Consider the following 14,126-nt stretch of genomic DNA (forward strand, 5'->3'; position numbering starts at 1 on the left):
CATTACAAAATGAGATGTCAGGGACATCCCTAGAGCAATGCAGACAATATTTTCTACTTCAAATATCTGATGTAATATTTAATGCACAAAAATTATCCTTTTCTCAAATGTTTATCTTTTGAAAAATATGCAAGTGATTCCAAAATTTCTATCATGACAAACAGTGACACAGTCTCCTTTTGTTATCCATGGGAGACTGGATTCTCCTAGCATGGGTGACCTCTGGGATGCTTCAGTTCTTTATATAAAAGGGCACAGCATTGGCATATTAACTCTACACATGCTCCTTCAAATTAATTCTGGATTATTTATGATACCTAATGCAGTATAAATTATCCACAATTAGTTAGAATTTTTACTTAGGGAGCAAGAATAACCAAAAAAGTTTGTATATATTCAGTGTAGATGCATATTACAAAAACATTCATTCATTCATTCATTCATTATGTATTTATTATTTTTATGTGTATAAATGTTTTGCCTGCATATTTGTATGTGCACATGTGTATTCAGTGCATACATAGGTTAGAAGAGGGCATCAGATGCCCTGGAACTGAGGTTACAGACAGCTATGAACCACCACGTGGATACTGGGAATTGTACCCAGGGCCTCTGCAAGAGGAGTAAGTGCTCTTAAGCCCTGAGCCATCTCTCCATCCCCAGTAGAAACATTTTTTTTTCAAAAGCTTTTGATGTGTGCTTTGTTGAATCTGGATGCAGAACCTGGTGCCTCAGAGGGTCATTGTGTAGCGAAATATTGTCACCATGGCTGTCTGGGTGAAATGTTCTCAGGCATGAAGAGTGTGGGTTTCAGAACTCACATAAGCAGCAGGTACCCTCTAACAGACTATAACAACTCATTCTGCCGGTGACGGAACTTGTCTCCGTAGCATTTCAAATGTGGCAACATGGTAGAAGCATAGCATGTTTTGGTATTCTCTTAGTTTTCCTTTGTGTGGCTGCTAATGAGAAATAGCCTGGCATTTTGATTTGATTTGATTTTTCTCCTGTGAGGAAGATGTTGAGAGCTATCCCTGTGTCTCTTCCCTGTCGCAGAACTATTTTCAGGTTCGCCGCCACTCTAGGTAATGGGTACAGTAAGTGTGTTTCCTGTGTCCTTTACCGTTGTTTATTAGCTCATTTTCTGAGATTATACTTCGGATTTTTCAACTTTGCATGCAAGGACTGAATAATAAAATATTCAGGTTTCAATTCCATGTTTACATTTTTCTTAAAGATTTCTCCTGAACCCCAGGGCTACATAGCTATTTATTTATTTTTCTAAAGTTATGTTGCTTTTTGGTTTTAATATTTAAATATTTACTTCATATCAAATTTAACGTTGTAAACTGAATTAGAGACCTAGTTTAGTTTGGGTGGAAAACTGTTAGTGTCATTTAATAAATGGTCTGCTTTTCCTTAAGAGAACAGCTCCTCTATTCACATGCAAAGGTATTACAGATAATCCTCAGGGATCATTCCTGTAAAGCAGCTGTTCAAGCAATTCGTGTGTTCTGCTGTATTCTTGAAGCATATTCTGTATCATAATTTTTAGTTATTCTTAGATAATTCCTCCATATTAACTAGTGTTTATCATTCCATCAACTTCTAATATAAAAAGATTCCAACAAAATGGTATAACATACATATATTTTATGGAACTTGACATAATGATGATTTTATGATTCCCCCCCCCCATATTTTATAGATCAGACATGTTTATATTTTCCTCATTTCTATTGGGTAAACTCACTAATCTTTCATTAATTTTTTTGATAATTTTGTGCAATGTGTTTCAACCCCCTCTCCCACTCTCTGTGCCCCCTTTACCATCCACACAGCTTTGTGTCCTTTGTTTAGAAACCGATCCCTAGGAGCCTGCCCTTCTCTATAGGAAAAGGAGGGGGAGTGGATGGGGTGAGGTGGGCAGAGGGACTGGGAGGGGAAGAGGGAGGGGAAATTATGTTCAAGGTGTAATATATGAGAGAAGAATTAAAAAAAAAAACTATCAAGATAAATTTGTACTGGCCAAGTGTTCCTGTATGTGGAGCCTTCCACTGGACTGTGGTCTGCTTATCAGAGGTCCACTCCTGGAGCAAACTGGCTCTCCCTCTCTCAGCACTGCTAATAGCACCTTGGCTGGGGACGGGATTTGGTTCCTCCCTCCTCTCTTCATCAGGCTTACATGGGTCCTGTGCAGGTTGTAGCTGCCTTGCTGTGACCTGCAGACACTCTTTCCTGTATTCATACACCACCTCTGGCTCTTCAGCCTTTCTGTGTCTTCAGTGATCTCTGAGCCTTAGGAGGAGGAGGAGGAGGAACTGAGGTCTATACTCCCATTGACAGCTGGGCGTTCTGCTGTGCCTGATTTTCTGTGCTGTGGCCAGTTGTGGATCTGTCTGCTAACCATCATCTATTGCCAATAGATTTATTCCATATTCGGATCTTATTCCAGATAACACAATTTTACTTTTTCTTCCAGTTTTTAATTTTCTTTACCACATCCATCATTGCTATATATTTTATCATTAAATAATTTCCATGTTAAAAACTCTCTGTATTATATGTTCTGTTTTACATATTGCTAATTTAGAGAAACTCATTGATTTTTGCTCCATGAACATTGCACGGGACCTTGTGAATGCGGCAAACACAGGGTCTAGTAGCTTTACCGAGCACAGGACCTTGTGAGCTGTCAGAGGCAGATTTGCCTCATTTCCTTCTTACAATTTAGTTTTGACATGTATAATTATTCAAGTTTAGGGAACGTGTCTGCACGCTAAGCAGACCCGGCACCTGAGTCATTTGTGATTTCCTTGTAGTGAGCAAGAACTGTAGCTTCTTTCCTCATCCAGTCTGCAACTCTGATGATTTAAATGCATTGTTTTTAAAACCTTGGGAACGCGGGATCTTAGCAGACATGTCTAAGCCTGTGCCATTGTCTCAACACATCAGAGGTCCGGTCGATCCTTTACAGACTGAGCATTTCTTAGGAATAGGAATCTTCCTTTCTGTTTATGCTTCGTTTAGCTTTTGATTTCTCCTTAAAATTCTTTTACTTATATGAGACATTTGCCAGATATTTCCTTTATGAAGAAACCCGGCATATATGTTATGGTCTACTTTTTCTACTCGATGGTGTCTAATAGTCATAAGGGTTGAACATTCTTTCCTTCAGTAAAAATAACTGCATTGTTTCAAAAATTAAATGTGATACTTTCCTATTCTGGAAGTCTAATTTTTCAGTTTCCTGAAATTGAAAATGAGAACTAGTTGATCAGTGCTTTGCAATAAAAACCCTCCATGGAGTTGTTTTCTGATTTCAGTTCAATGGGACTTAAGGTATTTTTTATTGTCTGGAAATTTCCTACATGTGTATAATGTGTTTTGATGAAATCCACAGCCACTCCCTCCTTTCTGGTTCATCCCACCCCAACCACTTGTATCTCCCAGTTTCATGTGTTGCTTTAAACCCACCAAGTGCTGCCTGTATGTAAATAGTTCAAATTAAGATATGATAGATTAAAAAATACATATATGAACTAGGAAGAGATATATGATATTTCAATTTTTCTAGCTCCTAAATGACATATGCAGTTCCTTTAAATTATGAATCTAGGTTTAAAAAATCAGTTTTGATGGCATTATTATTATATCACATTTTTGATATGCTGATCACTAATTCACAATCAGTTAAATTACCTTTCATTACCTCCACTGAAGATATTAGTAGAGAAGTGTATGTACACATATATGCATGTACATATTACATGTACCTGTTATTTTTCCCTATACAGTGCACAACAATCCTTGTTTGGGATAGTCTTCTTTCTGCATGACTCCACAAGCAGCCTCAGATTTTGTGAGTGCATGCCACACAAATTTTGTGAGCTCTGCATTTAGAGCAATAAGCATGTAAAAGTGGTCAGTTCACTTTCAGCTGCCTTTCATCCTGTTCCTAGGTCAAGGTTTCATCATATGCCTGATCCAACTGCTAGTGCAGTTGTAGCTGCCCAGAAGGCCCCGCCATCTTTGCTTCATGGACTGGCTGTGGGCGTGCAAGTAAATCCTCAGCTTACACTGAAACCAGAGTTGCATTGCTGCATGTTGGCAGTCTGCACACCTCTTACTCATTTGGAGCAGTAGGTTGGCCCTGGAATGATACCATTGAATTTGATTGGATAAGAGTGTAACTTACGTGATCCATCCACCACCCACCCATCCATCACCCATCCATCTATCCATCCATCCATTTGTTCATCCATCGGTTCATTAACTGATTCGTTCATATAAAAGCCACTTGTTTTTGTCTAAGCTCATGCAGAAATATACCTGTGTATACTTGGGTGTGTGTATGAATTTTCAAATTCTATATAACATCTATTAATTGGATTTTAAAATTAACTTTAAATTGATTTGAATTAGAAAGTCAAAGAAATCTCTACATATGGGAGGCAAAAGTATTTATATTCTGAGTTTTTATAAAAATGCATTAGTATATTACATTGAGAACAAAATGAAATCGCAGAACCCAAACAATTTTGATTAGAAAAAAAGTGCCTGTTTAACAAAACTTCCATCCCTGTACTGTCTGCTAGAGCATGCAGAAGATTTTTGAGTCATGGAAACTTCATGTTATGAGGCAAACTATTCTACACAAAACAGAGTTAGAAACCTGTTCACATGTTACTTGCCCAGTTAAGAAAAATACCCATATTGAATGTGGATACTACCTGGGAATGGTGAGTTCAAAGCCAACCTAGTTTACATAGTGAGTTACAGGATAGTCAGAGCTACATAGTGAGATCCTGTCTTGAAAACAAATAGACAAACAAAGGAGATGGATGTTATTTTTAACATCTGTGATGCACAAAATAATACTATGTGCACATTTTTATTCTGTAAGTATGACATATTCTAATGAATTCTGCATACAAAGGTACAAAGACAGATTGGATAGATGTCACATTTTGATGAATTTCACTCTTAAAATTGTCTATTACATTATTAGTATACAAAAATACATATTCTAATGACAGGTATTTCTAAAATTGGGTCAAGTATTACACTAAAGATTTTGAAAGTTCTGTGTGCCTCAGGCTGGAGCCACATGGCTTCACCATGAAGAACATGGACGACTTCTGGGAACAGCAGTTGCTCTCTGAGGGAATACAGTCTCTGTGTGTGCAAGTAACTCCAGGGCTGTGTGATGTTAAAACGACCCAGTTAGAAACATCATTGTCTTTACAGTAAGACTAAGGGAAACATTCAAACTCTGCATGAGTGTTCACCTACAGGCATATATGTGCATCATGTGTGTTTCATGCTCACAGAGGCCAGAAAAAGGCACTGGATCCCTTGGAACTGGAGTTACAGATGGTTGTGAGCCACCATGTGGGTGCTGGAAATTGAACCTGGGTCCTCTGGAAGAGCAGCCAGTGCTCTTAACCACTGAGCCATCTCTCCAGCCCCAGGATCTTGGTTTTAAAGCAACTCAATTTTTTTTAAGTTTATTTCTTGATTATCAAGTCAGTGTCTGTAGAAAAAAAAAAAGATTATCTGTTGACAAATAAATTAGGAGTAAGGAAGGCTTTTCATCTAGCCATGGCCACCTATTTTAATATTTTAGAAAAAAGTCACAATTTATTTTGTAGGGAGGATATTTTATTATAATGGGGTTAAGTTTTTTTCTTGATTTTTTTTTTTTTTTGTCTTTTTTGGGTAAAAAAGTCTGTCCTGAAAGGAAACATGACAAATGATTTATGATCCTGGCTCAGCACAGCTGCCCTGGGCTGCTTGAAATTCAGAAGCTTTAAGAAATGAGCATGCACCCACACCTCTGCTTTGTTCTCTCCCCAGGTGCCTCCCATTCTCCTTGATAAGCAGTTCTCTGAATTCACTCCAGACATTACACCTATCATCTTGGCCGCACATACAAATAATTATGAGATAATCAAACTTTTGGTCCAGAAAGGTGTCTCGGTGCCCAGACCCCACGAGGTCCGCTGTAATTGTGTCGAGTGTGTCTCCAGCTCAGATGTGGACAGCCTCAGGCACTCGAGGTCCAGGCTCAACATCTACAAGGCATTGGCCAGTCCCTCACTCATCGCTCTGTCAAGCGAAGACCCTTTCCTCACCGCCTTTCAACTGAGCTGGGAGCTGCAGGAACTGAGCAAGGTGGAGAATGAATTCAAGTCGGAATACGAAGAGCTGTCTAGACAATGCAAACAATTTGCTAAGGACCTCCTAGATCAGACACGGAGTTCCAGAGAGCTGGAAATCATTCTTAATTACCGCGATGACAATAGTCTGATCGAAGAACAGAGTGGAAATGATCTTGCGAGGCTAAAATTAGCCATTAAGTACCGTCAAAAAGAGGTGAGTGTTGCCAGACATGATCCATCAATGAGATGGAATCTCATCCCTGACAACCCAGTGCTATGCTGAAGTTGTGTTACACTTAACAGCATTTTTATTCTCTTGTAAGTAGGTGGCATTTCATGTTGGCCAGATTCCTAATTATCTCCACGCTGGAGAATAGTGGTAAGTGGTTCAATAATTAGAAGTTGTTCTGGCATCTGCGAGAAAGCATGTATGCTCACTTTTAATAAGATGGGAAGCTAACAAATTTTGGATTCCCCCAGATCAGGGGGAGAATTTTGACTCTACCATTTATAACTTGTCAGTCTAGACTCTAGACTCTTGATGGTCACTCATAGAGCTTCTTGAGTTTCCTCATTTACTTAATAAAATTGATTTTATACTGTTCATATATGTATATATTTGATATATTTTCCTTATAATTTCATAGGAGGACTAACGTGGGTGGGTGTGAGGACTATTGATTAACTATAAACTATTGCACTTGAATGTATTATTAGGAATTAATACAGAAAGAGGCTTTTATTCAACAGTAAATGAATATATTGGAGCGTTCTCATGTTTGCTTACCTTCATGATCTGTCAGTAATAGGAGGCTGGAGAGTTAGTTTTAGGGAATAACTTTCCACTCACATCTGTATCTAGACCACTCACATCTGTACCTAGACCACTCATATCTGTATCAGTCACACTTTCTATTTGCATCCAGTTCCCAAAATTTTTATTTTAAAGGTTTATTTATTTATTATGTATTCAGTATTCTGTCTGCATGTATGCCTGCAGGCCAGAAGAAGGCACCAGATCTCATACAGATGGCTGTAAGCCACCATGTGGTTGCTGGGAATTAAACTCAGACCTCTGGAAGAACAGTGAGTGCTCTTAACTGCTGAGCCATCTCTCCAGCCCTAAGATTGATTGATTGATTGATTGATTGATTGATTGATTGATTGATATGAGTGCTCTATGTGCATGTACAACAACTTTATACCAGAAGAGGGCATCAGATCCCACTATAGATGGTTGTGAGCCACCATATGGGTGCTGAGAATTGAACCTAGGACCTCTGGAAGAGCAGCCAGTGCTCTTAACCTCTGAGCCATCTCTCCAGCCCTCTCAAGATTTTTTAAATCTCCATCAAATATTGGTTCTCTTTCACTCTTGAAAGTAATTATCCATTCCTACACAAGATATAGGAAAACTACATAGTGTGGAAATGATGGGTGGAGGAAAAGAGACTATTCAATTTTATTTTATTTTTTATTAAGGTTTATTTTATTTTATGTGTATGAGTGTTTGCCTGAATGTGTGTGCACCATATTCATGCAGTGCCTGCAGAGGCCAGAAGGGGGAGTCAGATCCCCTGGAACTGGAGTTACAGATGGTTGTGAGCCACCCTGTGTCATGTGGGTGCTGAGAACTGAGCACTCTACAGAAGGAGCCAAGACTCCTAAACTGCTGGGCAGTCTCTCTAGCCCTGAGATGACTCTGTTTTAAAAGTTGCTTTTCTACTGGGCACTGCCTGTTCTGTGTCAGCCCCGATGCTTTTCTATTGCTATTTACTAGGTGTTCCAGACTCAGGATTCCTGAACTGGCTTTCTTGACCTTTGACTGTTGTCTGGTTCTCGGCACCTGACATTAACTGACGTCCCCACCAGGAGAGATGGAAGCAGTAGCTCTGCACATTTCCTCCGACTCAAAAGTCACTGACTTGGTGCTGACTTGAGTCTTGGGGTCCTTATGTGTAAGAATCAAGGGCCTAATGTCTAAAATAAACTGAAACAATTTTAAAATGCTGCAGCCAGATGAAGTGTTGAAAATTTTACATGATTTTGAAAGTTCTAAATACAATTATGAAATCTGAAAATCCATTGTGCACATTGTAGCCTATGGCATGTGGTAAGGTGTGGGGGTCATATTTTGGGTCAGGTTTTAAAGATCTCTTGTTACCACAGCACCGTGATCACCTTTCTTTGGTTTTCTTTAGGGTTGAGGGGGCAGGGGTGTTATAGGACTGACTTATGATTGTCAGGGTCATTTGTGCAGTGTTTATTTTTCTCTTTATACTGTGAGCATCATAACATCATCCAGATGTTCAAAAACCACAAGACAAAAACCAAAGAGGCAAAAAGGCAGTCTGCTTGGCTCGCATGTTCATCTTAATAGCCTTGAATCAGCTCAGATTTATCATCGTCATAGTCATCATCATCATCATCATCATCATCATTTTCCTACACTGATTTTGCTCCTCCTGTTTTAACTTTGCCTTCAGCCCCAGTGACTTTTTGAAAGCCCAGGAACAAACTTTTGATAAACTGCTTTACAGTATTCTCAGGACAGACCACATTTATGAGACTTAATCCCTTAAGCTACTGAATTCTTGTTTTTAAAAAAAATGTCCAAGACAAGTATTTTAATGTGACTTTCTTATATATGCATCTCCTTATGCATGTTGGCTTACAACTCAGTTTCGTGCAGTGTAATCTTTCATTCATTTCTTCATTTATTAAACTTTTTGAAGACATTTCACATAACAAATTCCAGGCAGAACTCAGGGCACTGGTCCTGGTGATGATGCCACTCAGCTCTTCCACACACCTTTTAGTCAATTAGGAAAGACAGTAAACAAATTGAACCATTAAAAATATTTTTGTCCCTCCTTAGTATCTGTTTCTTTATGTTGGTTCTTTGAATGCTTCACGATTTCACAAAGTGAGCTTGCCTTCAAACTCTGGGGAACAAAAGTCACAATTTGAGTCCCTTGTTAGGCTGGTCAGCATCAAGGTGGCTGATCATTCCTAACACCCTTTGTAGATGCCCATTTACGCTGCTAATATGCAGCTGTGATCTTGGAGGTAATAGGACCCACAAGTACATCTAGATGAAAGACAGACCAAATAGAGCCTGTAATAAAAAAGTAAGAATTAGTAATGGCCTTTTAGAGGAATGTTCCTTAAAAACATCACATTTCCATTTTCTCCTTTCATCTCTAGATATTTCAGTGGAGAAGGAAAGCAACAATAATTCTTATATATATTGTTCATGAAATCCTTCATTCAGTATCAAAGAGCAGATTCTTCTGGGGTTGTCTGTTTTGGAGAGGCAAGGTGACATTGTTTGACTGATAGCAGTATAAAAATATCCATAATAAAATTTTACTCTTGTGTATACCTTCAAAATCAGAAATTGGATTTTATGAAACATATTTCTATATTATCCAGAAGATATTGACTTCAAAATATTTGATTTAAAAATTTTGAGCAAGACCACATGTCTTAAATAAAACTCAGCTATAGTGGAATGCCTTGCCTTCTCTGTTTTTATTATAGGTTTTCCTTTGTTTAGCCTTAACAAATTTGAGGTTTGCCTCAGGTCTGTGTCTCATTACATTCCCATTAAACTTCAGGCTAGCTAAGTCCTTATTTATTCTTGAATTTTCAAGAATTAATGAAATGCCCACTTCCCCTAGAATGCATTCTCTCTCTGGGGTAAACATCCTAACTATATACAAAGTAATGGGTTTCATCTTAGGATAGTCATTATGCTGAATGTTAATCTAAAATATCAATTTAAAAACCTTTCAGGGAGTTAATGTGTTGGCGATTGTATGAGGAATATATTACTGTAAAAACCTATCTTGCTGCCCTGAAAACATCATTATTATGTACATCCCACACTGCCTTGTGTTCCTGTGTCTCCCTCCCCTCTAGGCTGTGTTAGGAGTGTTCCTGTCTTGCTTACCAGTCTTACCTGCCTCTGAAGCTGATCAGGAATGTGTACATCCAAGTGAAGTGAAGAACCTCTCAGTTCTGGGCACGTCTCTTTATATGGTGATTTTGTCTGATTAAATGGTAGTGTTTATAGTAATCTCAGTAATAGTCATTCTAGGAATTCATGCATAGGCTTCCTTTACTTACTATTGGTCTGATAAAACAATGACCAAAAGCAGCATGGGTAGGAAAGTGCTTATTTCATCTCACGCTTCCAAGTCATCGTCCATCCCTGAGGAAAGTCAGGACAGAAGGCAGGAACTGGAGGCAGAGGCTATGGAGAGTGCTGCTTACTGGTTTGGCTCAGTCTGCTTAATATATATATATATATATATTACCCAAGACCACCTGCCCAGTGGTGCTACCTCCCACAATGGATTGAGATCTCCCACAATAATTAATCAATAATTAGTCAAGAAAATGCCCATCAGACTTGCCCACAGGCCAGTCTATCAAGGCATTTTCATAACTGAGAGTCTCTCTTCCCTGATGGCTCCAGCCTGTGTCAGCTTGACAAAAACTGAGCAACACTTACATTAATATCATTTATGCTGGAAGTGGATTGAAGATTTGTTCAAATGCTTTTCTAGTTGTCACAAGAAATTCCAGTATCTTGCATGCTAGGAATCTGCCCGTTTCTGAGAATTAAACTAAAGATGTCAGAGCTGTAGGAATCATGCCTTTGTAAAGTGAATGTTACTTTGCACCAGGCATGGGTACCTTTGTTACAGTAATTGCTGTACACAAATCCTGAAATCAACAAGCAGTGTGAACTATTTGGGTTTTCTTTTTATCTTATTGTATGTATTTACAGTTAGAGAATTAAATGGTGTCAAGTGTTATCCTATAAAATGTTGGGCTTTGGGCTCAAATTCAGATCCCAATGGCAAAACATATGTTTGCCTATTGTATGTGTCAACCATAATCCTTTTGGTCTCACTCAGCCGTGACAGAGTATCCTCTGAGCAGGGCTAGAGCCCAGTGCCCACATCCCAGTGCCAGTCATTGAGCAGTCTCTCAGTGCTGGAGCAAAGTCATGTACTCCCTGGCCAGACTGAACTCCTCCTGTGAATTAGGTAAGAGAGACAGGCATGGCAGGGACATGTCTTAGGAAACTTGTCACTTGGTCTCCGGTGTGATCTTTGAGGTTGTAGGATTTGTGAAGGTTAACATGATCTCTATTCTGTCATTCCTCATGTTTGTAACATCACTGAGTATGTGTGGAGAGCCTGACGGATTCCCTGAGTATTTGTACAGCACACATCCTCCTTACGTTCAGTCACACGTCATTGACAGCATTGTGAAAAACTAGTCTAGCAGCAGAGTACCCTAGCTACTGAATAACAGAAGCAGAGAAGTACATCCTACTGAGGGAAAACATCACAGATTGACCTCTTGATGACTTTGCAAAGTCAACTGAAAAATAATTACTGTAGAGTAAATGGCATGGGCATCTGTATTCAATTTACCTTTTCCATGACTGGAGTTTGTCAGTATCACTGTTTTGTTGAAGGGGTTTTGGTCTTATAAGTTAATAGAGTTGGTAAATGGAGAAGGATAGAAACCTGTTGTAGGATATTTGATCACACTGTAACATGCCAAAAATATTAATGAAGTTAACCTTGAATCGGGTTGGGGGTGGAGTCAACAACTAGCTGACCAGAATTAGCGATAGAGATTTTGGAGGACCCAGGATATGATAGGGAGGCACAGGAAGTAACAGGGAGAGGCTTGGAAGGAGCCACTGGCCCTTGTGATCTGAGAAGCCTGGAGGCAGGGTCAGCTGGTTATCCCTCTGCTGATTTCTTGCTCTATCAGGTTTTTACCCCAATATCTGACTCCCAAGTTTTTATTAATAATAGAACAATTTAGATAAACACTTCAGAAACCAACTTTTGATCAGCCCCTCTGCTAAACTCTCATTTTCCCTTTATCTAGCCCTTATTAAAATGAATGAGAAAATGTGAAGATCTGTATCAGTTAGACAAGTCCACAGTGTGGGAACTGAACTGATCCCAGGACTCTAGAGCTCCTTTGTATCCAAGAATTATGTTTTTACATTTTTAGATTTATTCAAACTTTCATGATCAAGAAATAATATTGATATTAAAGGAAGCATGAGGGACTGAGGATCAAAGTCTTTAGCCCTAAGACCACCTAAGGCGAGTGTGTCAGCGGACAGGTGGATGATGCACCTTTACACGCTGAAAACAGAACAGAAACCACCCAGAGTTGGGCACAAGCCCTTCATTTATCATTGTATAAACTCCTTACTACTACTAATGATAGTTTAATCCAAACTTCCTACAGTGTAAATGAATGAATTTATTAAAAATAAGCCCCGAATGCTGCTCTGTTCTTTAACAAAGATCTGCTTTGCTAAGATCCCTGAAAAGGCCACTATGTATAGGTAGTGGAGGACATTACCACCTGTCTGTCTGTCTCTCTGTTTTTCTATCTTCCTATCTATCTATCTGTCTATCTATCTATCTATCTATCTATCTATCTATCTATCTATCTATCTATCATCTAACGAACTACCTACCTGTCTATCTAGCTATCTACACTATGTGCTTTTGATAGGTAATGGAGGACATTACCACCTGTCTGTCTGTCTGTCTGTTTTTCTATCTTCCTATCTATCTATCTATCTATCTATCTATCTATCTATCTATCTATCTATCTATCTATCTACCTACCTACCTGCTTATCTATCTATCTATCTATCTATCTATCTATCTATCTATCTATCTATCTATCATCTATCTATATCTTACCATAAGGATATGTTACTACCTAATGTCACCCCCAGAATACAATTATAGAGAAATGGGTGATCACCTCACTTCTTGGCAGTTTTCTAAGAACAGTTAGTTGATGGCTTGGTCCCCCGAGTATGAGTGAAGAAATAGACTAGGCAGTTGTTAGGATGTCTGTTCATGAAACCACACTGAGTTATGTAAAATGTGTAGAAGGGATCAGCCTTCTTCTAGCTGCACATTCTCTACTGCTGCTCTATAGCGGACACTCCTGGACCGAATGCCAGGGCTCTGCTTCCTTGCTCCACATGCTCGCACATACCTGCTGTTGCTATGGTTCTCAAACTCCCAGATGCATCTCCTGAGCTTCTTTCTGAGCATCACATATTTCTGTGCCTGCCACCGAGTAATAGAGGAAGCAAATGCCTGCTCAGGACTTGTCAGCCAGCTGACAGACTATGACAGGTCATTAGGCATTTAATTTAACACTAGATTTTTAGAGCTTGGAGCCCAGTCCCTATGGGTTTCTCTGCAGCTAATTAAATGACAGATAACAACTTTCTCTTAATCCTTATCTGAACATAATTACTTTTCTATTCCTTACACAGTTAAATTTGTGATTGTGTATATCTACAACATTCTATAAATGTTGATTTAGCCTTTTCAACTGCACTGATTAAGAAATTACAATTCCACCCCCCTCCAAAAAAAATCATAAAGAAGCAAATCTTATCTTTAAATTAGGCACAGTAGTTGGCTTATATTTAATATCGACTCAAATAAATAGGAAAATGATTAAGGAGTTTATTTCCAAAGAGGTATATGTGTATAAAGAAAATTTTTCCATGGCAAACACTGGGCTGATAACAATGATCTTAAAAACTTGCATTGTATATTGGATGCTTTCTCTTGGTCCTCAGGTGAATTGCTTCCCTGTGTAACCTGGTACTTCTGGCTTCATGATGATTGACAAGCAAGAGCTAGCAGGTGGATTTTTATTATTCAGACACAGTCCTTTCATCTGTCAATGATTGTGAACCATAGCATCTCTTCCTCCTGCACACATGTGCACATTGAAATTTCAGTACTGTTTTCTCCGTAGTTCATGTTTAGTGACCTGTGTTTTCATTGTCCCTCGTCACTAAGTGAAATTAAGGGCTCGCTTTTTTTCCCCACAGTGAATTTACCATATCCTGTGACCCTTGGAAAAGAAGAAAAT

The 14,126-nt window shown here is 38.9% G+C and overlaps 1 protein-coding gene across 1 annotated transcript in view; it reads left to right on the top strand.

Annotated features, from left to right (window-relative positions):
* The window catches only part of Trpc4 (transient receptor potential cation channel subfamily C member 4), a 183,055-nt gene that overhangs the window by 70,405 nt on the left and 98,524 nt on the right, over nucleotides 1-14,126 (top strand). Inside the window, exon 3 of the mRNA XM_015996343.3 lies at nucleotides 5,860-6,378. Within this exon, the coding sequence (XP_015851829.1) occupies nucleotides 5,860-6,378 (519 nt within the window). The remainder of the gene's footprint in view (nucleotides 1-5,859; nucleotides 6,379-14,126) is intronic.

This window comes from Peromyscus maniculatus, chromosome 6, assembly GCF_049852395.1.
Source record: "Peromyscus maniculatus bairdii isolate BWxNUB_F1_BW_parent chromosome 6, HU_Pman_BW_mat_3.1, whole genome shotgun sequence".
Lineage (NCBI taxonomy): Eukaryota > Metazoa > Chordata > Mammalia > Rodentia > Cricetidae > Peromyscus > Peromyscus maniculatus.